The sequence below is a fragment of the Esox lucius genome, chromosome 2, assembly GCF_011004845.1.
Source record: "Esox lucius isolate fEsoLuc1 chromosome 2, fEsoLuc1.pri, whole genome shotgun sequence".
Taxonomy (NCBI): Eukaryota; Metazoa; Chordata; class Actinopteri; order Esociformes; family Esocidae; genus Esox; species Esox lucius.
Genome location: NC_047570.1, coordinates 37605461 through 37632779, shown reverse-complemented (window position 1 = coordinate 37632779; position 27319 = coordinate 37605461). Strand labels below are relative to the sequence as shown.

Below are 27319 nucleotides of genomic sequence, written 5' to 3'. Positions count from 1 at the left end.
TTTTGGGCCCCATGACAAAAAATTAAATTGGGCCCCCTCTGCGCAGCTGTTACCTATTTTTTGGGGCCCCTGTCAGTCATGGGCCCTTGGAATTGTCTTTTCCCCCCTGTACGGCTCCTAAGGCTCCTGCTACAACGACCACCAATACTATTACGATACACTACTACGATACACTACTACTACTAGGGCTTTAATGGTACGCACATTGGTAACTGTACTGTACGGTACTAAATGGCTCTTGAATAGAATTGATAAACAAACATTGTAAAATGTTGAATCAATGCCACGTAGAATTAAGGCAGTTCTGAAGGCGAACGGGGGTCAAACAAAGTATTAGTATGGTGTTCCTAATAATCCTTTAGATGAGTGTATACTCTGCTTTCTCTTTAATGCTGCTTTCCACCTTGTCCTATTAAAACATACAATACTACTGTATCACTAGTTTAGCTGCAGCCTGCTGGTCTCTGGCTGGTCTTTTACTCTCCCAGCGATCCTTGACTCTTAATCTCCTGCTTGGTCGAGTTTTAATGTTGACCTTGAACCGGCATCAGGGCAGCCTGGGAAACCTCCCTGTCCAATTACTGTCTGACACACTGCCAGGCCCCAATAGCCAGGCTGGTTTACTGCTCCATGTGTTCCTTCTAATTCTATGGATACTACTTCTACTCTGTTACATGTACTCAGCTGTGAGTCTTTTGGCAGCATTTACTCACTGTAATATATGTGCAGTAGCAGTTTACCTAGAACCACATTGTTCTGTTTTCTCAATGCTTGAATATTTTCTGTCCTTTCTGTGTGTGTGGCCTGAAACAGACAATGAAAGTGGGTCAAACCCCTGAGGCTGCTGGTATCCTTCTGAAAGGCTGGAGATGAAGCATTGTAGAGAGAAGCTCTCGTGAAGACTCGAGACCACTCTAGTAGATACCTGAGAGAGCGGCAGTAGAGACCAGTGAGAGCTCTAGTGGATACCTGAGAGAGCGGCAGTAGAGACCAGTTAGAGCTCTAGTGGATACCTGAGAGAGCGGCAGTAGAGACCAGTGAGAGCTCTAGTGGGTACCTGAGAGAGCGGCTGTAGAGACCAGTGAGAGCTCTAGTGGATACCTGAGCGAGAACGGCAGTAGAGACCAGTGAGAGCTCTAGTGGATACCTGAGAGAGCGGCAGTAGAGACCAGTGAGAGCTCTAGTGGATACCTGAGCGAGTAGAAACCCGAGGAATCTGTCTTACATGACAGCCTCCTTGTAGATGCCAGGTGTTTGTCTTCAGTCCTACTGTCGTGGATTCATTGACCATTAAACAATCATCTGTTTTTCAGAACTTCCAACCGAGTTGTCCGTGAAGACGCTGGACGGGAAGACGTTGTATGTTCGTGTTCTGCCCACCACTGCAGATGCATAGGACCTGAAACTGTCAGACCCTAGGGGACACAGCCTCTGAAATGGCAGCCTGTTACTTATATAGTGCACTGTTTTTGACCAGGGCCCATGGTGCTCTAGTGCACTTCACAGGGAATAGGGAACCATTTCAGAAAGTCCAAAGGACTCTGTGCCTCCAAACTTCAATTCAACCAGGAAGTCAATAGTTCATGCTTCTCATCCCTTGTATCTCTTTGACTGTTCTATTCATACTTTAGTCCAATCCCTACTGACGATTGATAATTGAAACAAACTGAGTTTGGTGCCCTTGGTCTAGGTCAGCCAGCTATGTTAGCAGCCAGTACCAATTTGAGCTTTCAGTGGGAAACAAACCATGTTCAGTACCTAAAGTATTGTAACTAAATGTGTCAGAGGAAGAACAATGGAAAATGTGCTATTTTTTTGTGAAATAAAGGAACCAAGGAAAAAAGTTAATTGAAACCACAATTGAGAAATCACGTTTGTGTATCTTCCTTTCTTATCTGTGTGGCCCAGTAATTGCTTTAGTTCATTGACATTAAAGTATCTGTCATTCATTCTGATGTTTGGGAAACCATTCTTGAGAAATTAGAACTTGTGCAACCAATGTTCTATGCTCTAGGTCCTAATGCTTCTCAGCAGGTTCGGCACCAGGACCCAAATTGAACCTGGTTTTATGTTTTGACACAATATTTGTGTCAATTTTCACATTTCGTAAGGGGGGGGGGTATATTTATGGTATACACAATAAATATGTAAGCCAACGAATTACAAAGAATTTCATCTTTCTGCAATTTGTTGATGAATGCTGTTGGCAAGTTCACTTGTTTGGGACCAAAGGAATCTCGTAAATGGCACTGCTTTAGCTCTAAATTGAAAATACTGTGAATGTAAGGTTTTATTTTCAACATAGTGGTTCTCTTTTATTCATGGAGGAAGAAAAATAAATTACCTCATGGGACCAACCGGTTGAAAAACATTGCAACTGATGTCATTGGCCTGATGACTATTAATCTGAGTTGGGAAGAAGCACTGTTCTGTCCTCGACCTTGTCCTCGGCTAGCCAAAAAGGTTGTCTCGCTGGTAGGCTGTTATGTTCCAATCACTGCTCCTGAAGCACTGACCCGGGAATACAGATGCCTTTTGCAAAAGATTTTTGTCTTCTGATAGCATTCAGGTCACATAGTCCTTATAGAATTAAAAAAAAAATTCTGTAAAACTGATCTAGGCTTAGTTGTGCATTTCTTCCACTAATTATTAAGTTTAGGATTTAGGGTCGGGTTAATCTTCATCTGTATCTGAGGGAACCTCTCTGTTAGAATGTCAAACAAGTTTTACCGGGCTGACTGCCTATTAGATAACTTTAAACCTTGTCTTCTGGGCGCCCTATCACTTTACATTTGTGCATTACATTTGACTGTTAGCAACTGGGGTGATGAATTGCGTGTCGCCCGAGTTGGGGAAAAAATCCTTTATATCTACTCTACAACATACCCTGACCTGGGCACTGGAAAGGTTTGATATGTGCAAAGCTCAAAGATCAAATCCTGGATCTCAGACCTGTTTTTAGTGATTCTTAGATTATGGACATTCTCCTGAGAAGTGATAAAGAACAATCTGTTATTGAAAAATGGGAGAATAACTTGTGATGCATAAAAAGTGGGTTTTAATTGGGACTATGTGATTTTATCAGCATAGTTTGTGTTTTTTGGATGATGAAGTATTTTAAGTCCCTGATCTCAGAACTGTTTTCAGATGTCATTTTCATGACTCGATAAGTACATCACACATGTTCAAAATGTTTTGCTTGGATACATTTAAATTAACATTTTATACTTCACTTGTGATGGACCACCAAAAGAGCAACATGTTGATTTTTTTATCAAAAGAGTGAGAGTGAGTAAATCAAAATTAGAGTACGGTTGTAAAGATTCCAACTGAGTAGCGTTTTGGCGCCGGATTATCTGGTTTAATCTGTGTCTGGCAAACTGCACCTGAGATCATGAGGCACAGTCCGAGAAACCGGGGGATTTCTGAGCAGTTCAGCCTGGCTGCAGTTTGGTGGTGCTGTTGTTGAGGGCCGGTTACCTACATCTGGAAGAAGAGGAAGCAACGCATTATTCTTCACAGCTTTACATAAATCACACCCAACCAGAGGATTTATTGTACAGGACATTAATTGAATAAGCTAGGCTTTTTCAAGTCAGTGTTATGAAAGGTAGGCTTATTAGGTTTTCTGGTGAAAACCTCAACCGTTCCTAATCCCTATTGCCTCAGATTCACCTTGGAATTCTCCAGTCTACTGAATATGCTGCATTTCTCTGTCAGTCTGTGGTGTATGAAAAACAGTGTGGAAGTTAGCTGTGTGGTTGTTACTCAATCTGTGGTGTTAAGGAATTGTGTTGTAGTTGCAGTGTTTATCAGTCTGTGTTGTGAGGGCATTGTGTGGTAGTTGTTGTGTTTTTTCAGTCTGTGATGTAATGGCATTGTGTGGTAGCTGCTGTGATTGTCAGTCTGTGGTATGAGGTTATTGTATGGTAGCTGCTGTGTTTTTTCAGTCTGTGATGTGAGGGCATTGTGTGGTAGTTGCTGTGTTTTTTCAGTCTGTGATGTGAGGGCATTGTGTGGTAGTTGCTGTGTTTTTTCAGTCTGTGATGTGAGGGCATTGTGTGGTAGTTGCTGTGTTTTTTCAGTCTGTGATGTGAGGGCATTGTGTGGTAGTTGCTGTGTTTTTTCTGTCTGTGATGTGAGGGCATTGTGTGGTAGTTGCTGTGTTTTTTCAGTCTGTGATGTGAGGGCATTGTGTGGTAGTTGCTGTATTTTTTGCTGTGGAAGTGAATATCCTTGAATAGATGTTGCTTTGACTGTGTACCAAATTACATTGGTGCTATATAGTTTATAATGTGCTACTTTCTCAAAAATAGTGCTCTATATTAGGAACAGGGTATTATTTGCGACTCAGCCTTAACCTTTTCATTACATTAAATACCCCTTTGTCTGTTCAAAATGCATTGCACAGGTTACGCACACACTCACACACGCTACACGCCCCAAGCTACACACACCTCACACCCTAAACGCCACACACGCCTCCCTCGGCTCTTCGTCCAGGACAGCAGACAGCCAGTGCACCATCTGCTGCACTACAGACTCCAACCACCACTCCGGCCCATGAGTATCCTCCTCAGATAGTCCCTCTAGACAGCTGGGTTGAATCCCACAATGCACAAATGTTCCGAGTCAGTGCTGTTTGTTGCCTAGGGTGTGGGTTTTCCTAAGACTAGTCTACAGGCAGCAGAAATAATTGTACCATAGAGAGATCAGTAGTCCCATTTCAACAGTGTTTTTTTTTTATACACAGTACATTTCATCATGTTGAGTCCCGATCTAACATTCAATTACAGAGTGTGTGTGTGTGTGTGTGTGTGTCTGTGTGCGTGCGCGCCTGCGTGTGTGTGTCAGAAGTCTTTGAAGGACCCAGTACTTCCTAGAGATATTGTAGGCAATGTGTTTCACACATTTTTTGTGTGAATTATTCCGCGTGAAAAAAAAAAGAAGCTTTGAATCCTATTAATGTATTTTTTATAGCTTCCATCATAATTTGTATTGTGGTCGACATTAAAAAAAAAATAAAAAAATTGGTGATTTTTTTTTTTTAACGTTTTTTTTCAAATGGCGAATTTTTTTAAATTATTGTGAAAACTGTATGGCTCTCATCAAGCATTTGTAAAATCCCTCAAAACCCCACCATCTTCGCTCGGCAGTGCCTCGTGTCAATGGAACCATATAATGTCCCTAATTACGTCCATGTAGTGGTCTACTTTTGAGGATAAGTCCTGTTGAAAGGTAGTGTGCTATAAAGGGAATATGGTGCCATTAGGGATTCCATAGCAACTCTTTTTTTCTGCATCTCCCCGCGGGCCATATACTATGTGTAGTACGTAATGGAAAAAATCGCAGTCACAAATCAACTTTTAGGCCCTTTTCTCTGCGGTGACAGGATCTTTACCGCGGTGTGCATACAGCCGCTCCAACCCTGCCAACGTACAACATGGTGTAGGTAAGGAGACGTCTTGGCAAAGATGTTGACTTTGTATTGTTTACTGGGGTATTTTCAGAAGGGAAAGATTCAGTGACGAGAAGTGATAGAACTCAGAAAGGCTTCATGGTTGGCACCGTTCTCTTCAAGTTATGTGCCCGTATTGGTAATATGTAGCCTACTAACTTTGCTTATTGGCCTTTTCATATCTACTTTTTAACTACGGTAACTGTTAGCCTACAGAGTTATTAGCCCCGTGTGTATCCAATTAAATGTATTGTCAATAACTAAACCGTGTAAGATTGTAAAAAGGTAAGGTAATTTCCAACATAAAACAATTATACCTAACATTTTAATTGGATTCTCATCAGTGATTACTAAGACTTGAACATATCGATTTTAAACCAATAGCACCTAGGCATAACTGCAAGCAGCAATTGTTTTCACTGGCCAAATGCACATTTTAGCCTTTTGATCCACGAGGACAAGACCACTCAAACGCATCAATCGAGGAGTTTCTTTCATTCTACCGGCTGGTCGAAACGCACTTCAAGCTTGTGGGAACTATTTGGGGGCAGTGGGAATGTGATTTTCATCGCAATTCGGCTGACTGACTGGATCCACTTCTCACACTGCAAATGCTGCATCTCGGTCTCAATGCGCTTGCTCTGGTCCACCTTAGTATGAAAAAGAGACAGCGGACACAGGTAGGACACAAAAGCCTTCATAACGCTACACTCAAATCTTGAATGGAGATGACAGCAGGTTGTATTAATAGCCTGGTTTAGCGCTCGGTTACCTTTTTATTTCACCCTTGTCAGCTGTCATAGGAGTTATAATAGTAATAAAGACGATCCGTTGTGATTTTATTACATTTAGCCGCCCTCAGGGGATGAGGCGTTAGGTACGTCTCCAGGGATGACACTGTTGCTACCCACCTCTTGTCTCGTGCAACTGAGCGGATCATACGTGCTGTAGAGTAGACCTGTGATGTGGTGATGTGCATGCTGCTCCCGGAAAGCGGAGATCAGCGTTAGTTCGGCTTGTCAGGGTTGAAGCTTCTAACCCGACGTTATGTGATCACATCAGCATATTTCGCTATGTAAATGCCCGTGATGGATGGCGCGCGGAAGAGATGACAGTTGATTAGCCTCTTTCTGTCACTGTCTTAAAAGAACAAGACAGAAGATAATAGAAGCAACTATTATTTCAGTTGAGGCCAATTCCTGCAAATGTAGTGGTATATAATAGAACAGAACAGAAGCACTGTTGCACAAATTTTTTCTTTGTCGTTGAGCTTTTAGCTGTAGTCTAGACTGGCATGCCCTTGTAATCACAACAGCCTCCTGCTTTGTACTTTAAACGCATTATTATTGTTGGTATAGGATAGCCAGCCTCGTGTTAAGCTCAGTTTATTATTCCGGTTTTATGTTTTCCCAAGAAACGGGATTGGCATCTCGAAATATCTGGGGGATCAGTTACACCCACGCAACACAAAACATTTTGCCTAATTCATACAACCATATGGTCTAGCCTTTCAGAATCCCTTCCCTTGCCCAATATATGCTTACCGGTCACTTTGTTGGGTACACCTGGCACACCAGTTCGTTAAGCAAATGGTCAATGTTGTTCGATTAAACATTAGAATGGAGGAAAACAAGTGAACTAGGCAACTTTGACCGTGGTATGATTTCGGGCGCCCCATTCAGCATCTCAGGAACAGATGACCTCGCGGGGTTTTTAACTGGCCACAGTCTGTAGAGTTTACGGAGAACAGTGCGATAAACAAAAACGGCAGGTCGGTGGGCGAAACACCTTGTTAATAGAGGTCAGAGGAGAATGGCCGTACTCGTTCAAGATGACAGAAAGGCAACACATACTCAAATGACTACTTTACAGCAACAGTGTTCAGACGGGCATCTCGGAATGCTACGAGGGGGCTACCTGATGTGGCAAATGGGGCTACACGTTCCTAGATAGCTGTACCTAATAAAGTGGCCGCTGAGTGTACTTCTGTTGTACCCATCTTCAGCACAATTGGTTGTCTAAAATCCGGTTTCATAATGTCCTGGAATGTATTTATATAATCTAAATATAGGCTAACCGCTCACTTCCTTCCTCTGTTCAATTATGCTCACTCGCCAACACAATTTTCTGGTCCCATCCTTGTAGCTTAATTTAATACGCGTTTTGATCGCTACGTGTTTGGTAAACGAATCTATTTTTTGTTTACTTTTTATACCCAGCCCGCACCTGGACATCATTGGATGTGTTCTTTTAATGAGGCTGTCTTGAAATGATTAAACTATGCATTAAAACAGTATAAGGTAAAGGGAATAATGGGTCCCAAACAGTTGCCTATCAGGGGGACAGAATGTGTAAACTATGCCTTATAACGTATAGGGAATAATCTGTCCTAAACAGCTGCCTATCCGGGGACAGAATGTCGCCAAAACTCCCTTTCATTTAGCTAATCGGTAAATATGTATTTATAATAACATTTTCCTTTAAACAAAACTTCTCATTAATACCATCATGAATTTTAATGAGACATCTGTGCTTGTTGATTAGTGTGTTTTACAGTAGGGTTTTTCATTCACTCATTTGCATAATACATGCCTTCACATTTATCCAAATGATTTAACAAAGACAAATCTTACCTCTGGAAAAGAGTTCCCACTGCAAAGTTCCAGGAACTTATTTTGCTGATTGCTGAAAATGTAAAACTCAAATATTGCCAATTCGCCAACTAGTATGAATCATGCTCCCAGTGTGTTGGTCATATTGTCACTGGACCTCCAGGTCCTGGTTGTTCAAAATTCAAATTTGAAAACAGTGAACTTTAAAACAGATTGCCAGATTCTTCTGTTCTCCTGACTGATGGAGGAGTACCTGTCTGTAGTCAGTCTGCTCAATCTTAGTCTCTGGTTCTCTCAGGTGCTCCTTTTACTCGCTTTTACGGATGAACAGGATATGCAGTAGCTCTAATTCGTTTCTGGTTATGCTCAGATTATTACCAGGCTAATGGCAGTGGTGGTTTGTTGATATACAACTAAAAAGGAATTCTACGCTTGTGAGATGTGTTTCATAGACCATAGTTACTCTGCCCAAGAACACCAAGGTAACCTTCCCAAACGACCGGCATCCAATAGCACTCACATCCGGAGCGATAAAATGCTTTGAAATGCTGCTCACATCAACACCATAATCCTAGACACGTCATTCCAGGGTAGGTGAAAATTCATTTTCTCCCCTAACCCTCAGCTCTGGGCCAATCAGGGGGCCCCTAACCCTCAGCCCTGGTGTAATCAGGGGGTTCATGTTGTAGTCCCCTCTGGTATGCATCACCGCTCATGTACCCCTGACGGTGATGAGACCGCCTGTAGGAAGGCAGCCAGAGACGTGGCAGTCTGTACCCCTGACGGTGATGAGACCGCCTGTAGGAAGGCAGCCAGAGACGTGGCAGTCTGTACCCCTGACGGTGATGAGACCGCCTGTAGGAAGGCAGCCAGAGACGTGGCAGTCTGTACCCCTGACGGTGATGAGACCGCCTGTAGGAAGGCAGCCAGAGACGTGGCAGTCTGTACTCCTGACTGTGATGAGACCGCCTGTAGGAAGGCAGCCAGAGACGTGGCAGTCTGTACTCCTGACTGTGATGAGACCGCCTGTAGGAAGGCAGCCAGAGACGTGGCAGTCTGTACTCCTGACTGTGATGAGACCGCCTGTAGGAAGGCAGCCAGAGACGTGGCAGTCTGTACTCCTGACTGTGATGAGACCGCCTGTAGGAAGGCAGCCAGAGACGTGGCAGTCTGTACCCCTGACGGTGATGAGACCGCCTGTAGGAAGGCAGCCAGAGACGTGGCAGTCTGTACCCCTGACGGTGATGAGACCGCCTGTAGGAAGGCAGCCAGAGACGTGGCAGTCTGTACTCCTGACTGTGATGAGACCGCCTGTAGGAAGGCAGCCAGAGACGTGGCAGTCTGTACTCCTGACTGTGATGAGACCGCCTGTAGGAAGGCAGCCAGAGACGTGGCAGTCTGTACTCCTGACTGTGATGAGACCGCCTGTAGGAAGGCAGCCAGAGACGTGGCAGTCTGTACTCCTGACTGTGATGAGACCGCCTGTAGGAAGGCAGCCAGAGACGTGGCAGTCTGTACCCCTGACGGTGATGAGACCGCCTGTAGGAAGGCAGCCAGAGACGTGGCAGTCTGTACCCCTGACGGTGATGAGACCGCCTGTAGGAAGGCAGCCAGAGACGTGGCAGTCTGTACTCCTGACTGTGATGAGACCGCCTGTAGGAAGGCAGCCAGAGACGTGGCAGTCTGTACTCCTGACTGTGATGAGACCGCCTGTAGGAAGGCAGCCAGAGACGTGGCAGTCTGTAATCCTGACTGTGATGAGACCGCCTGTAGGAAGGCAGCCAGAGACGTGGCAGTCTGTACTCCTGACTGTGATGAGACCGCCTGTAGGAAGGCAGCCAGAGACGTGGCAGGCTGTACCCCTGACCCCTCCACATCAACTACCTGGTATCCCTCCGCATCAGCTACCTGGTAACCCTCAACATAGACTAGGCTATCTCTGACCCCTGCACATCAACACTGTATGGTACTTTCGGTATAAGGCAAAAATGTTTCATTATTTTTATTGTTTTATTATATATTATATAATAACATTATATATTCCTTAATTTTTTTTTTTTATCTAATCCAAATATTTTGTATTTTAATTTCTACTGCATAGTTGGAAAACTATTTTTAAACTTTTTTTCTTAGGGAGAATGTGCCAAAAAATATAGTTTTGATTTTGATGTGATTTGATTTTGATTTTGAAAGGACTATGTAGAAACTGTGGCCTCAGTAGACACAGATACAGAATGACAGCAGATCTGCTGGTCCAGATGTGGACATTGTAAACAAGAGCTGCTTTGTTCTAGTTGGATTTTGCGTATTGGATAGGATTAAATACCTAAAAATATAATGAATTCCAGGTTCGTCAGTTGTATTGATTCTATATACTACATTTAATCCATTCTAACATGTGAAATCCCCAACAATATATGTAAACCAGCCATAATGGATAAAACTGTTGCATTTACTCAGGCAAATTAATTATTAAAGAGGAGTGGACACAGTGTTTTTTAAAGGCTTGAAGGCAAATGTTGACAGAACTCTTGTTGTTACTGTCAACCAGCTTCTACAGTCTTATAGTCTACAAACATGTTGTTACTGTCAACCAGCTTCTACAGTCTTATAGTCTACAGAAATGTTGTTACTGTCAACCAGCCTCTACAGTCTTATTGTCTACAGACATGTTGTTACTGTCAACCAGCCTCTACAGTCTTATAGTCTACAGACATGTTGTTACTGTCAACCAGCCTCTACAGTCTTATAGTCTACAGACATGTTGTTACTGTCAACCAGCCTCTACAGTCTTATAGTCTACAGACATGTTGTTACTGTCAACCAGCCTCTACAGTCTTATAGTCTACAGACATGTTGTTACTGTCAACCAGCCTCTACAGTCTTATAGTCTATTGACATGTTGTTACTGTCAACCAGCCTCTACAGTCTTATAGTCTACAGACATGTTGTTACTGTCAACCAGCCTCTACAGTCTTATAGTCTACAGACATGTTGTTACTGTCAACCAGCCTCTACAGTCTTATAGTCTACAGACATGTTGTTACTGTCAACCAGCCTCTACAGTCTTATAGTCTACAGACATGTTGTTACTGTCAACCAGCCTCTACAGTCTTATAGTCTACAGACATGTTGTTACTGTCAACCAGCCTCTACAGTCTTTATTTTATTTTATTTAATCTCTCTCTCTTTCTCTCCCAGCCATATATTTGAGTTCAGAGGCTTAACATTCCTGCCACAATCACCTAGCTCGAGAATGGCCATGTTAGAAGTGCTGAATTGCATTTCTGAGTCCGAGGTTAATTCTTAGTCTGAGCCAGTCAGCCATGTGCCGTAACAGAAAGCATGACCCCACAGAACAGGACGGGACACCTCTGCTCGGTCAGCTGCCCCCCCCAGGCACCCCTCCTGTAACACCTCATCAGGACAAATAAACACATGACATGACCTCACTACTATGGCAGGAAAATACTAGCACCCTTCTGACTCTCTCACTCTCACTCTCACTCACTCACACTCTCACACACATACACACACATACACACACACACCTTTCTTACTAAACCAAGTGCTGAATTTCAACTCAGTCAAAGGTTCGACCTTAATAGTGGTTGAATAGCAGCTATGTTGGACAGAATGAATGGAAGGAAATCTGCGGTGTGACTGAGCGTTATCTCATGGCACCGTTTACTTCTCCTTCATAGGGTGAAAATAGTGCTTTTCTAGTACTTAATGTAGCGGATGTATAATCTGCCATAGTCTCCTGATGAGGTGTTTTCTGTTGGGCCCACCTAAAGGTTAAGATGTGGGTCGGTTTGGTGGGAGGTTGGGGTTCAGATCCAAAACATGTTTACATACAGTAGATGGCTTCTTGGTGCCAAAATTATGTTTCGTGGCGTTTGATTCAGAAAAGCTTCTTTGGGAAAATGAATACTGTCATTAAAAGCCAGTTCTTTGAAGTGTCTATTTACAATACCTGCTGCCTGACCTGTTCCAAGACCAGTATGTAGTAAAAATAATCCATACGATGAAGGATAAAGTTGAAAGGTTTAAAGATTAAAGGGTTGAATAATTTAAAATAATATTGCATGTTATTTAATCTTTGTGTTTTGTCTTTGAAGTTCCGTGGCGGTCGGTCAGAGCTTGCGTCCCAAATGATACCCTAATCCCTCTATAGTGCAGTCCACAGGCCTATGGGCCTTGGTTAAAAGTAGGGCACTATCTAGGGAACAGAACGTCATGAGGTTCTGCTAGGCAGCTGCTGCAGTATTCATGAGCTCAGCTCAGACTGGAGGCTGGACCGGCTGGACCTGCTGGACCGGCTGCCAGGACCAACCCTTCTGTATCCCGATGGATCAATTTCCCAAACACAAATAAAATCTTTATTTAAATTTTTTTTTTTTTTACTCAATCAGGGTCTCATTTTACGGTTGAGAGTTAGAATTGGAGAGTATATAAGGTGCCATTTTGAAAGTGGTTTACGTATCAGGAATTGTCTGTACTATAAGTTACTGACAGTCGCTCGGTTCATAACAATGTCTGCAAGTTTGGTTTGGATTGGTGAATCAGACAAGCTGTCAGCTGTTTCAGCTGGTAGTAATGGAGGTTGAATTACCAACTAAATGGCTCCCAGTGCTGCTAGTGTGTTTTTTTGGGGAGCCTGGCAATTTGAACTTGGTGATCATGTGCCTTTAACCCTTATCCCTTCACCTGCTATAACATCTCAATCTGTATACTGAAAAATGATTTGATTTGACCCAGAACTCGATTGAACCTCCCGGTCTAAAAGTTGTGTTTAATGGACATTCCTCAGTAATATACAGCTCCAGCAATAATTAAGAGATCACCGCACCTTTTTCTTTCCTTTCCAAAATAGTTTTAAAGAAAGTTTTCAGTGAGGAACAGAAGCGTTCAATTTGCAGTGGTCTCTTAATTTGAACCCTTCTGTTCCTCACTCATAACCTTTTTAGACTTTTTTGGAAAGGAAAGAAAAAGGTGCCGTGGTCTCTGAAGCATTTGGTTGATGTTAAGTTCCCTCCCTGGGTGCAAGACTCCTGGAAAGTAAATATGAGCTGAAACTGTATCTGAAGAAACGGTGTCTGTATGTCTGCTTCATGGTGATCATGTTCAGGATCTCTGTTTGTTTCCACTAGTTCTCATCAATTAGCAATACAGTTAAATAATATAGCACTGTGACCTATCTTTTATAGTTGTGTTACCAGGGGTAGGCTAGAGACTTTTTGTTACATGAAAACATGAAATGCCTGCTGCGGTTATACTGATTTAAAATTGTTGCCACCCTAGGGTCATGTCCTTATCATAAAATACTTTTAAAATGTTTGCTATTTACAAAACTAAAATACATTGTGATGTAAGACTTATTTGCTTTACAAGGGAGATATGAAATATAGGGTTGGACAATTCCCTAACCTATCCCCAGGGTCCTGCAGGATCTCTACCAACCTATCCCCAGGGTCCTGCAGGATCTCTACCAACCTATCCCCAGGGTCCTGCAGGATCCATCCCAACCTATCCTCAGGGTCATGCAGCATCCATCCCAACTTATCCTTGGGGTTTGTGAGATTTATCCCAACCTATCTCCAGGGTCATGCAGGATCTCTCCCAACTTATTCCTATGATCCTGCAGGATCTATCCCAACCTACCCCCATGGTTTGCAGGATCTCTCCCAACCTATCCCCAGGGTCCTGCAGGATCCATCCCAACCTATCCTCAGGGTCATGCAGGATCTATCCCAACTTATCCTTGGGGTTTGTGAGATTTATCCCAACCTATCCCCAGGGTTTGCAGGATCTCTCCCAACCTATCCCCAGGGTCCTGCAGGATCCATCACAACTTATCTTCAGGGTTTGTGAGATTTATCCCAACCTATCCCCAGGGTCGTGCAGGATCTATTCCAACCTATCCCCTGGATTTGCAGGATTTATCCCAACCTATCCCCAGGGGATGCAGGATTTATCCCAACCTATCCCCAGGGTCGTGCAGGATCTATTCCAACTTCTCTAAAACATTTCAATAATTTCCTTGCATTGCATTAATGAGTATTGCATTAAAGAGCCTAGTTGCGTAACGTATGACTGGACTAGTAGTTGTGTAATACATGTATGATGACTGGACTGGTAGTTGTGTAATACATGTATGATGACTGGACTGGTAGTTGTGTAATACATGTATTATGACAAGACTGGTAGTTGTGTAATACATGTATGATGACTGGACTGGTAGTTGTGTAATACATGTATGATGACTGGACTAGTAGTTGTGTAATACATGTATGATGACTAGACTGGTAGTTGTGTAATACATGTATGATGACTGGACTGGTAGTTGTGTAATACATGTATGATGACTGGACTAGTAGTTGTGTAATACATGTATGATGACTGGACTAGTAGTTGTGTAATACATGTATGATGACTAGACTGGTAGTTGTGTAATACATGTATGATGACTGGACTGCAAGTCTTTTGTGTTTGTCAGTTTGTTGCAACCCAAATGGCACCCTATTTGGTGTGGGCCCTGAGCCTCAAACGCAGAGCCTTTCATAGTGAGCAGTGTGCCATTTGGAACAGAGTCATGGTGTATTATCATGTCTCCTTGTTGAGCCACTGACAGACTTCCATCCAGACAGACATTCAGCAGATCTGGGAGACCGCACTGAGCATGGCTGTCTGTGTGTGTGTGTGTGTGTGCAGGGAAATTATTCGGTGTGTGTCAGTGAGAGAGACAAATGTGTGTGTGTCTGTTTGAGGCACATTTGTGTTCATTTTTCTGCCAGCTGCAATATGAAACTGAAATAAATCATGATTCTTTCCAGGTAAACACAAATTTGGAAATTTTCACTTAGGGGTGTACTCACTTTTGTTGCCAGCGGTTTAGACATTAATGTCTGTGTGTTGAGTTATTTTGAGGGGACAGCAAATGTACACTGTTATACAAGCTGTACACTCACTACTTTACATTGTAGCAAAGTGTCATTTCCTCAGTGTTGTCACATGAAAAGATATACTCAATTATTTACAAACATGTGAGGGGTGTTTTCACTTTTGTGAGATACTGTATATATGTGTGTGTGTTTTTATGTTAATGTGTATTTACAAGTGGGTTTTTATGTGTGTGTGTGTAAATGTGTATTTTCATGTGTGTTTCTGTGTGTGCGAGTGTGTGTATGTACATATCTGTATATGTACATGTGTGTGTATATGTACGTGTGTGTGTATGTATGTGTGTGTATGTACGTGTGTGTATGTGTTTGTTTTTGTGACTTGTCAGGACATTTTGTCCCCATAACTAAAACCTGAACAATGTGACTTGTGGGGACATTTTTCATGTCCCCACATTTCAAAAGTCATTTTCTGGCTCAGGGTTTAGTTTTAGGGTCAAACTTACAATTAACTTTAGACTTAGAATTGGGGTTTCTTTAAGGTCCAGGTGCTGTTGGTTAAGTTTAGGGTTAAGGTTAGGCATTACATCTAGGTAAAGTTTAGCCATAAATGTTACTTTATTGAGGTTAAGGTTAGGGTTAGGGTTAGGGTTAGGTAAGGTTAGGGTTAGGTTAAGGTTAGGGTTAGGGTTAGGGTTAAGGTTAGGGTTAAGGTTAGGGCAAGGGAGCATGGAATTTTGTTTTTCTGGTCCCCACATTTCACAAAAAACAGTCTGTGTGTACGTGTGTGTGTATGTACATGTCTGTATATGTACATGTGTGTATGTACATGTGTGTGTATATGTACGTGTGTGTATGTATGTGTGTGTGTGTATGTACGTGTGTGTATGTACGTGTGTGTGTATGTACATGTCTGTATATGTACATGTGTGTATGTACATGTCTGTATATGTACATGTGTGTCTATGTACATGTGTGTGTATGTACATGTGTGTGTGTGTACATGTGTGTGTGTATGTACGTGTGTATGTACATGTGTGTGTATTTACAGTGGCACACAAAAGTTTTCATCCCCCGTTTTATTGTGTTACAACATAAAATCAGAATGGATTTAATTATGGATTTAATAATGGGTGTTTGCCACCGAGCACAAAAAATGTCCATATGAAAGTGAACAATTAAATTAATTACAAACACAAAACAAAAAATTATTGTTTGGACAAGTATTAACCCTCTTTAGTCAATATTTAATAGAGGCACCTTTGGCAGCAATTACAGCCATGAGTCTATTGACACTGCAATTTTTGATGGGGTTGGATGGGGACCTTTGGTTAACAGTAATTTTCAACTCTTTCCACATATTCTCAATTGGATTTAAGTCTTTGACTGTTCCACGTCAGGACATTAACCTTTTTGTTCTTAAGCCACTCCAATTTGGCTTTGGCCATATGTTTAATGTCATTGCCCAGCTGGCAAATAAATATTTCTTCCAGGATTTCTCTGTACTTTGCTGCATCCACCTTGCTTTCTATCTTTGCAAGCTTCCAGGATCTGACACGGAAAAGCATCCCCACACTGTGATGCTGCCACCACCATGCCTCACGGTAGGGATGGTGTTCTCAGCCAAATACTGTGCTTTGGTGTGTTTTTTGTTTTGTCACTCTCCCATGAAGGCCACTCTTGTGAAGTACCTCTGCTGTTGTTGCAGTATGCAGTGTTTCCTAGCTCAGCCGAGAAATAATGTAATTCCTTTAGAGATGAATATTTTTGAAGAGCACATTGAGAACTTCAACAAGACTATTAGAAAAGCTGCACACACATTCTTCTCAAAATTTACAACTGATCATCTGAACAATCCAAGGGCTCTTTTCTCAACAAATTGACATTGTCGTGTAAATTCCTTCTCCCCTTGTGATCTATGGCCTCACCTGAATGCATAATATGATACGTTTCCAGATATGTGCCTGGTTTTTCCTTCAGATCTTCTTGCCTTTTTGTTGTCCCAAAGGTCAGAACCAAAACTCCTCCTTTTGTCATTATGATCCTGTCCTTTGGGACAATTTGCCTGAAAATCTGAGGGGTTTGTAGAAGCACTTGGCATTTTTCAAAGGGATCTTAAGGCGCAACTTTTTATTGGCCTTGCTTTTAAATTATGGTAGTTTATTTTATTAATTTGGTCTTATTTAGTTTTTGTGATATAGTTTTTATTAATTTATTTATTTATATCTGTTCATTCTATTCTAAAATTAAAGCATTTTTTATAATTTTATTTAATCACTTTGAAATGTATTTTATGTAAGAATTCTGCTTTATTAATATATTTTGATTGATTAATTGATTGAAAGGCGCTTACAGACTAGGACCTCTCAGAGACAGGTGTATTTAACCTGAAATCACCTTAATTCCTCTGGTGATATACATATATTGAATATTTATAAATACTTTTCTGCCGAACTCTGTTTGCACTTCTGGTTAGATGCTAACTGCATTTCGTTGTGTTGAACAATATGCAGGTTTTTTTTTCACTTTCACATTATGGACTTGGCAAAATCTCCTGATTAACACAAATTGATTAAATCATTTTGATTTCATCTTGTAACGTAATAAAATGTGGAAAATTCCAAGGTGGTGAATATTTTTGACAGCCACTGAATGTGTGTGTACGTGTGTGTGCATTTGCATGTGTGTGCATTTGCATGTGTGTGCATTTGCGTGTGTGCGTGTTTGCATATGCGTTTGCTTGTGTATATGTGTGTAGACCCACTGTCAGTAATCGGTGATGAATAGTTAAAGTGATGCAGGAAGTGAGCTGGTTAGATCTCCCTCAGCCTCCAGCTGTTGCATCGTGGGAGATCACTTATGTTGTGATGTCACAGAGCCGTCGCTCAGTCTGTCTCCTGCTGGAGATGAAAGGACTGCGGGAAAGGAAGTTCCCAGCTTGGTGCTCTCTCTGATGTCATCATCTGGTGGCTACTTCCCAGCCCCCCCCACTCATATTCTCTCTGCAGAATAACCTTTTGTAAAATGATATGAATTTGGTTGGACCCTGGCCATTGCCATGACTGACTTATAGTGTGCCTCAATATGACTAACTTATAGCGTGCCTCAATATGACTGACTTATAGCGTGCCTCAATATGACTGACTTATAGTGTGCCTCAGTGGGATTGTCTTATAGCGTGCCTCAATATGACTGACTTATAGTGTGCCTCAGTGGGATTGTCTTATAGCGTGCCTCAATATGACTGACTTATAGTGTGCCTCAGTGGGATTGTCTTATAGCGTGCCTCAATATGACTGACTTATAGTGTGCCTCAGTGGGATTGTCTTATAGCGTGCCTCAATATGACTGACTTATAGTGTGTCTCAATATGAATGTCTTATAGCGTGCCTCAATATGACTGACTTACATTGTGTCTCAATATGATTGTCTTATAGCATGTCTCAATATGACTGACTTACAGTGTGTCTCAATATCATTGTCTTATAGCATGCCTCAATATGACTGACTTACAGTGTGTCTCAATATCATTGTCTTATAGGGTACTTTAATGTGATTCTCTTATTCTGTAGTCTGCTTCAATACGATTCTCTTATAGCCTGCCTCAGTATGATTCTTTTATAATGTGCCTTAATATTATTCTCTTATAGTGTGCCTTAATATGATTATATTATAGCCTGCCTCAATATAATTTAATTACATCTCGCCTCAATATAATTCTCTAGGGAATATCAATAGATAATATCTGCTGAATGGTATGAAACAGAGTAGACTGACGCCAACTCTCCATTCTGTATCTTGATGTCCAACACTGGCTGATATGATGTCAGACACCGTCTGGGTCCGTGTGATGTCAGACACCGTCTGAGTCAATGTGATGTCATACACTGGCTGAGTCAATGTGTTGTCAGACACTGGCTGAGTCAATGTGATGTCATACACTGGCTGAGTCAATGTGATGTCATACACTGGCTGAGTCAGTGTGATGTCAGACACTGGCTGAGTCAATGTGTTGTCAGACACTGGCTGAGTCAATGTGATGTCATACACTGGCTGAGTCAATGTGTTGTCAGACACTGGCTGAGTCAATGTGATGTCATACACTGGCTGAGTCAATGTGATGTCATACATTGGCAGAGTCAGTGTGATGGCAGCAAGTCATTTTCAGCTTGTATCACTGCATTTAGGGTTTATTAATGGTTGCATTCATGCAAATCATTACCAAGCAATGTATAGCAGGCGAGGCTTAATGATCAGTCAAATACATGCTGATACTGTGTGTGTGTGTGATCTGTATATTTGCATAATGGTTGGTAAATTCCATGGATATGTATGAAACATTCACTCCAGAGTATTATAAATCTGTTTTAATGTTAAGTCATTCAGCGTGCCCTCTTACCCAGAACCACCTGCAGGTGGTTGAAATAATGAATGAAATAAGTGAAATGTTTGACCTATTCGTATTGGCTGCCATAGGAATCAAACTCCCAACACTAAATCTTGCAGATGCCTTGCTCCAACAAATGTGGTACACATTCAGAACACTACTGGTTAATTCTACCTTTCAAACTGTAGAATGTTTCGGCTTGTAAATAGTCATTTACCTTTTAGGTCACATCTAGCTGTGATGCTCTCATCCAGAGCAGGTTAAAGACAGAACTTTTGAATGTTTCTTTGTTCCCCTCATCAATGCTTTGAGTGATTCTGATGAAAACAATGAATGAAATAAGTGAACTGTTTGACCTGCATCCTGTGTCGCTACCGGGGACTGGTTTAAGTGATGTACAGTCCCTTTGCTCTCAGGCTCAGTCACGTCATGTTGAATCAGTGTCGGATGCAGTGATGCAGTGAAGACGCAGTGGAGCCATACAGGTCTCATAGCCAAATAAAGCCATGGGCTGCAATTACTGCAACAGAGAACTGTGTGTGTGTGTGCTTGTGTGCTTGTGCGCGTGCATGCATGTAGGCCTGTGTTTTCTGTGTTTAAGCTGTGTGAGCTTCACAGGACTGTTGTCATCTTTTGTTTTGTAACTTTTCATGGACGTTTTAGTTTTTCATTCTCAAACACACACACACACACACACACACACTCACAGGTCACACACCTACACACTGCAGATTGAGGACTCACTTCATATTCAATACTCAGACCAAGACATTCAAGGGTACAACATCTACACATCTTGTTCGTAATTTCTGTGTCACTCAGTATGGGCCGCGCCCCACTTCCTCAACAAGCTCAAACTCCTGTTCTTATGGTGAATGCTAAGAGAATGGCTTTTGGGTGACATTGAGCCATTTTTGCTCCTCCTCCACATTTACTTGAATACATACTGTATATATATATATATATATATATATAGTTTCTCTGGGCAGTTGCTAGACTAGGTTTGTTAGCGCGTATCCAGCCTGTTGCTAGTGTATACAAAGGGCCCGGGGTGTGTGTCCTGAACAGCTGTATACACAGACAGATAATGTGTTTGAGGGACATGTCTGGGTTCTTTCTGTCGAGCCGGCTGAAAAAGACTAACAGGCTACACTGAAAAGACAGAAATGGTGGTCTTCAGTTGAATACATAACTTACGTCACCCTGGCATATAACATCTCAGGAATATGAAAGAATCTCAGAAAGGTTGAGTGTGTCCCTTCTATGGATTCTATTTCTACGGCCGAAACACCTTCCAGAAAAAAAAAGGAACATCTGACGGCCTGACTAAAATTGAGATTGATTACATGATAAGAGTATAAGAAGCACCAGACAGACACACACACACAGACACACACACAGATGCTATGTCATTAGAAGCATTGCGTCCTACAGAGTGCTTGCTCTAATGCTGTGGAATTCTAATAGAGCTCTATAGACTCGTGATTTATTCAGCTCAATGCAGTGTAGGGGCCGGGCCCCAAATGGAACCCTTCTCACTAACTAGTATGGAGCCCATTTTAACCCTATTGCACCGGTCAAGTGCAGTGCACTGTAGGGAATAGTGTGCAGTTTGGGACACATGCTGTGTTTCACCTTGTCAAGGGCACTGGCTTTATTACATTAACACTCCAACAGGATATAATGGAGCCATTTGACCAAAAGAGAGTGGGAGCGCGTGTGTGTGTTTTAGGTCTAACTATACTTGTGGGGACCAAATGTCCCCATTGGTATAGTAAAACCAGAAAAAGAAATTACTCATGGGGTCCTTTTGCCGGTCCCCATGAGGCAAAAGTCATTTTCCGGCTCAGGGTTTAGGTTTAGGGTCAAACTTACAATTCATTTTAGTTAGAGTTAGAATTGGGGTTTCTTTAAGGTACAGACGTTATTGGTTACGTTTCGGGTTAAGGTTAGGCATTACATCTAGGTAAAGTTTAGGCATAAATGTTACTTTATTGTGGTTAAGGTTAGGGTTAGGTTAAGGTTAGGGTTAGGGTTAAGATTTAATCCTGGCTAGTGGAAAAAAGTTTCATTTCATCATAAAAGTAGAACTGTCTGCTAAATGCCCAAAATACACATTTAAAATGTTTTTTTTTGTTCATCGTGCAGAAAAATGGGCGGGATTTCTTTAACCTGGGTGTAGTTGCGTAAACATCAGCCTGGGCGGAGTTGCTTAAACATCACCCTGGGTGGAGTTGCTTAAACATCAGCCTGGGTGGAGTTAATTAAACATCAGCCTGGGTGGAGTTAATTAAACATCAGCCTGGGTGGAGTTAATTAAACATCAGCCTGGGTGGAGTTAATTAAACATCAGCCTGGGTGGAGTTAATTAAACATCAGCCTGGGTGGAGTTAATTAAACATCAGCCTGGGTGGAGTTAATTAAACATCAGCCTGGGTGGAGTTAATTAAACATCAGCCTGGGTGGAGTTAATTAAACATCAGCCTGGGTGGATGCCTCTCAGGCACATTTCAGGGCACCTCTGTCTTGTGGCCGTTTGTGGTTGAGTATCTGTGTGTGTGTGTGTGTTTATATTGGGCGTGTATGTGTGTGGAGCAGACCCAAAGTAAAGGTCATGGGAAATCCTTCTGTTCTCGTCTTCTTGAACCCTCCTCACTGAGACCTAAAGACCTCCCCCTGGCTTGTGATTCTCCCCCTCTCTTCGCTCTCTCATTCTATTGCTCTCTACTTTCTCTCTACTTTCTCTCTGTCCCTCACAGTTTTTTTCCCTGTCGGCTATAAAAAATTTGAATCTATTCCCTGACCCTTTTGGATCCTTCACAGGTTCTTCATATGAACACAAGACATGGAAAATTAGTTTCAGGAAATTCACTTGGAAATGACTAATTGTTTTATCTGTGTTGTAAACATCTTAAATGCTACGGTTTCCTAGACAACTATGAAGTACGATTTTCATCCACAGAGCAGTCACCTGCAAAGTCAGTGCAGTGAGGAAAACATTATAAACCTTTTTACAGAGTGTATATGTGACCCCAGGTCAGATGAAAACATTTCAACTTCCCTGGCAAGGAGGGTCTGAGACTGGCATGGAGGGTCTGAGACTGGCATGGAGGGTCTGAGACTGGCATGGAGAGTCTGAGACTGGCATGGAGGGTCTGAGACTGGCATGGAGGGTCTGAGACTGGCATGGAGGGTCTGAGACTGGCATGGAGGGTCTGAGACTGGCATGGAGGGTCTGAGACTGGCATGGAGGGTCTGAAACCTCCTCATTTTCCTGGAGATACTTGGCCCCTTCAGGTTAAACATGTGTTCCAAGTTCCATCAGACCCTTTGGAGCAGAAGCAATGGCATGTTAAAGGGAAGGTTCACATAAAACTGCTCCACTAAAAATAGAATACATGGGCATGTCAGATTTTTCAAGACAATGCACTTTCAGTACAAAGCAAAAACCTCAAACCTGACTATGATTTGCTTTGCCATCGTATGACATATGCACTCTTATCAAATTAATGAACTATGTTTTTGTAGTGAACTATGCCTGTAAGAACTGTTCTCATGTCTGTCCTGTGCGGTTAGGACATGCTGGCAAGTCACATCTACCACTGCAGCTTTTTCTGTCTGACCTTAAGTGATCTCTGGGAGCTGCAGGCTTTTCCCCGCGTAACTCTCTTCCATTTGCCTCCCCTAATCCCCCCCACCCCTTGCCCCCCTTCCTTTCCTTGGACGCTCCTCCCACTTCCCCTTCTCTCTCCTGTTAACCCTGCCTTCATTCCCTTGGCGTCTCCTCCCTCTCCTAGCCTCCCCTGGCCTCCCTCCTGCCAGCTTGTCTGTCTGTAGATGTAGGTGACTCAGTGAAGTTACAAAGCTTCCATAATGTCCAGACATGTTCCCCAGACCCTCCTGCTGCTCCTCCTGTTACTCCTCCTGCAGCTCCTCCTGTTACACCTCCTGGTGGTCCTCCTCTTACTCCTCCTACTGTTCCATTGCTTTCTCTTGCCTCTCCTGCTGTTTCTTTGGCTTCTCAGGCTTCAACATTGTTTTCTAGGAGAACGTTGTCTAGAACAAGGATATATTGAAGAATGTTGCCTAAATTAACATTTTCTTGAAGAACTTTGTCTTCTGCTGGTTTACCCATCAGATCTGTCCTGGCTGTTTTGACTGGATGGATATGACTGATCTGGCCTGACTGTTTTGACTGGATGGATATGACTGATCTGGCCTGGCTGTTGTGACTGGATGGATATGACTGATCTGGCCTGGCTGTTGTGACTGGATGGATATGACTGATCTGGCCTGGCTGTTGTGACTGGATGGGTATGACTAATCTGGCCTGGCTGTTGTGACTGGATGGATATGACTGATCTGGCCTGGCTGTTGTGACTGGATGGATATGACTGATCTGGCCTGGCTGTTGTGACTGGATGGGTATGACTAATCTGGCTGGCTGTTTTGACTGGATGGATATGACTGATCTGGCCTGGCTGTTTTGACTGGATGGATATGACTGATCTGGCCTGGCTGTTTTGACTGAATGGAAATGACTAATCTGGCTGGCTGTTTTGACTGGATGGGTATGACTAATCTGGCTGGCTGTTTTGACTGGATGGATATGACTGATCTGGCCTGGCTGTTGTGACTGGATGGGTATGACTAATCTGGCTGGCTGTTTTGACTGGATGGATATGACTAATCTGGCTGGCTGTTTTGACTGGATGGGTATGACTAATCTGGCTGGCTGTTTTGACTGGATGGGTATGACTAATCTGGCTGGCTTTTTTGACTGGATGGGTATGACTAATCTGGCTGGCTGTTTTGACTGGATGGGTATGACTGATCTGGCCTGGCTGTTTTGACTCATGCTATTTTTAGCCAGCGGGCCACCAGCAGGATATTCAGATCAATTGAATACAAATTACTGGGAACTCAACTGTCCTGTCTCAGAGTAACCGATTACTGTACCTAAGCAGCATTTGTGCTTAAAGGAACCGTATGTAAGAAATCTATTTCAATTAATCATAAAATGGCCCTGATTTAGCACGCCCATTATGGCAATTTGAAACGTAATTGAGACAGAAGCCTAACTCAAAATAAACATTATCTACCTTTTGGGCTATGCACTATGTTAGTGTTGGTTTGGAAGCACTAGGCGCAATTCCAAGGTAACCTGGCAACCTCGAGTCAGAAGGGAAGGGGGAGGGGATACACCGCTCCACAGTATTTTTAAAGTGGTTGCAGTACCAGTTTTGGCCACAATCCTACATACGGTTCCTTTAAGTAAATTGTTTCTTTGCAGCTCTAACAAGAGTCATTCTTGAATTTCCTATCGTGATGTGTGACTTCAATCAATCAAATGTATCAGTTTCAACTGAAAACCGACCCAAGTGTTGTACACTGTGCCCTTTGAGAGAAACGGCGAATGTGTGAAAGAACTCCGGTATCAATATATCCAGGTAAGATGTCTGTTCAATAACCAAACAGGGTATTTACACATTTACACATAGTGTAAAGTACTGTTAAACTATGGATTTACTGATTTTTAGAGAGTAATGGAGATGGAAGCCAGTCAAATTCAACCTGGCAAAAACACACCGCGGGGGAAGAAATGTGATTGGTCAGAGAGCCACCATGGACGTCCCAGGCCAGAGAGGAGCTAACATCACAATGTGTGCAGCACTGTCCAATGATGGTTTTTCTGTTACACAAACTACTCATTGGCCCCTACAATACACAGAGGCTAGTGATTATACTGTACTTACTGATGTTTGTTTGTTTTTGTTACAGCCTTGGAATTTGGGTAAATTATATATATTTTTTTCCAAAATGTATTATATGCAAAGATGTAGAAAAAATAAAGAATATTCCTTCAAATTGCTGAGTTTGTGATTCATTCTTGTTCCACAAATATACTTTAGTAAAGTCATTAAAGTGAGGTGTTTTTCTTATTCTTTGATCAAATACTGATTTATGTGAAAAATTATGTAAAAAACTTAAAAAAAGATAAAACCTCATCGTTTATGTAATGATCCCTGTTGTTAGTGTTTTTTAGGTCAGTGTGTTATGAGTGACAGTGTGTGTTTCTGAGTGAGGATTGTTACCAGTGTTTTGATGGAACAAGCTTGTTTTGAAACATGTATGCAGTGTTTTGGTGGTTTGAGTGAGTTTTGGGGGTGAGATTAACTGTTTTGGTAATGCACACTGTGTTGGTAATGCACACTGTGTGAAGAGTTTTGTTATTGTGATTTCAGTATTGACTGATGCTTGTAAGCAATCGAGAAAAACTATAATAGTAAAAAAAAACTGTATTTGAAGGTAGTTTTAAGTATGGTGTGTGTACACGTATAATATATATATATACTGGTGAAACATTCTGTCTCCTCAGTAATATAATATTCAAGACTGGTATTGTGTTTGGACATAAATGGAATGTTTTGCTGGACATGGAACGTTTAGGAGATTCCCATCCCTTCGCATGGAGAGTGAAAGATCTGTTAAACATGGTTATAGATGGTGAGAACATCTGCTGACACTGAGGTCGCTGCCAGGACATGAGAAACAGACTGGGGCGCAGTCCAAATGGACCCCTATTCCCTTTGCAATTCTCTGCTTTTCCCTCTGGTCAAAAATATATACTGTACCAGGCACACGTTTTTTTATGTTCAGGAAATCAAACCCCCATTCTTTGCATTACATAAGAGCTCACTGTATGTGTGTGTGTGTGTGTGTGTGTGTGTGTGTGTGTAGGCTCTGTTAGCAGCATATGCTAAACATGGTTTATTTCCAGTGGAGAGTAGGAGGTTAGTGGCAGGACTCATTACCACAGAAGACGAAAGGCTCAGAGAAATGCCAAAGCAAAATAATGTATGTTTCCTACTTTATTTTGTAGTACACTACTTCTGACCAGCATCCTATTAGCTGTGGTCAAAAGAAGTATGGAATTGATGCCGTATTGAAGCTGTTTCAGGGTTCGTGGCCCAACACCTTGATGAGACACTTGATGTTGGTTTTTCCATTAATTTCACCCATCTGTATGTATGTTTTCATACTCTACATGACATCAATTACCCACAAAACCCTGCTGCAGAAATACTACTTGTCATCCTTTGCCTGTGTGTATTTTTGTGTGTGTTTGTGCTGTTTGTGTGTGCAAACAGCCTGTCATCCTTCTCTGGCTGGATGAAGCTTGATGAAGCATTTCACACAAATACACACACATACACAAACACACACTTGGGACTCTGGGACTGATCTGATCTGAGTTTTGTGGATGAAGAAGAAGGATGCTCAGGTTTTGTAAAATTGACGTTCGGTCAGGGTGGGAGAACTGGGATATTTCACACACAACTTTAATTCCACAAAAATCCATATCGGCCATAGTTTTGTTTGTCTGCAATGCGCTAAGGGATGGAACTGGGTCGGCTCTATTGATCTCCAGGATGGTACTGTAAGATTCTATTCTGCTCCATTATTTCTGTGATTCCTGACTTATGGCTATAACATCTGTTCTCTGTGAGAGGGACAGGGTATGACACTAATGGGCTTGACACTCAACAAAACTATGAACTGTCACATCTGGCAGGACGAGTGAGAGAACAAGACTCATCTGATTGGACATTTTCAAGCCATCCAGGTGATTAGTTTAAGCTGTGGGGTTTTCTAAATCTGAGACAGGGAGCCTCACTTCAGGGAACATTGAGACCGCCCCCCCCCCGCCCCATTTCCCAGACTAAAAATGTTCTAGTCGTTTTTTCATATAGTACCAAAGGCCCTGGTTGACCACTGTCGCATGGTGAATTGAACCATTTGTCTCACTAAATCAAACCAGTTCTCACATATTCACGTCTAAAAGGAGGAAAGATGAGGAAGAGGGGAGAGCGAGAACTTAACCTTTCTGACCAATCAGAGTACAAAGCTAAAAAAGCATGTGCGCCAAACTGCCAAACCGCCCCTGTCAAAGCTTCAA

General features: G+C 42.3%; 3 protein-coding genes across 5 annotated transcripts in view; all 3 read left to right on the top strand.

Moving 5' to 3' along the window:
* The window catches only part of iars1 (isoleucyl-tRNA synthetase 1), a 45768-nt gene extending 43817 nt beyond the window's left edge, over positions 1-1951 (top strand). For all 3 annotated transcript variants that reach the window (XM_034296547.1, XM_034296548.1, XM_034296552.1), the window contains one exon: positions 1314-1951. In XM_034296547.1, the coding sequence (XP_034152438.1) occupies positions 1314-1396 (83 nt within the window). In that variant the 3' untranslated portion in view covers positions 1397-1951. The remainder of the gene's footprint in view (positions 1-1313) is intronic.
* Positions 1952-6022: 4071 nt separating this feature from the next.
* atp2b2 (ATPase plasma membrane Ca2+ transporting 2) overlaps positions 6023-27319 on the top strand; it is a 176049-nt gene continuing 154752 nt past the window's right edge. Inside the window, exon 1 of the mRNA XM_034295860.1 lies at positions 6023-6138. The gene's annotated coding sequence lies outside the window, so the exon portion shown is untranslated. The remainder of the gene's footprint in view (positions 6139-27319) is intronic.
* Positions 8771-9985, top strand: LOC117595405 (keratin-associated protein 10-1-like). Its single transcript, XM_034296272.1, has one exon. The coding sequence runs from the start codon at positions 8771-8773 to the stop codon at positions 9983-9985; it is 1215 nt and encodes a 404-aa protein (XP_034152163.1).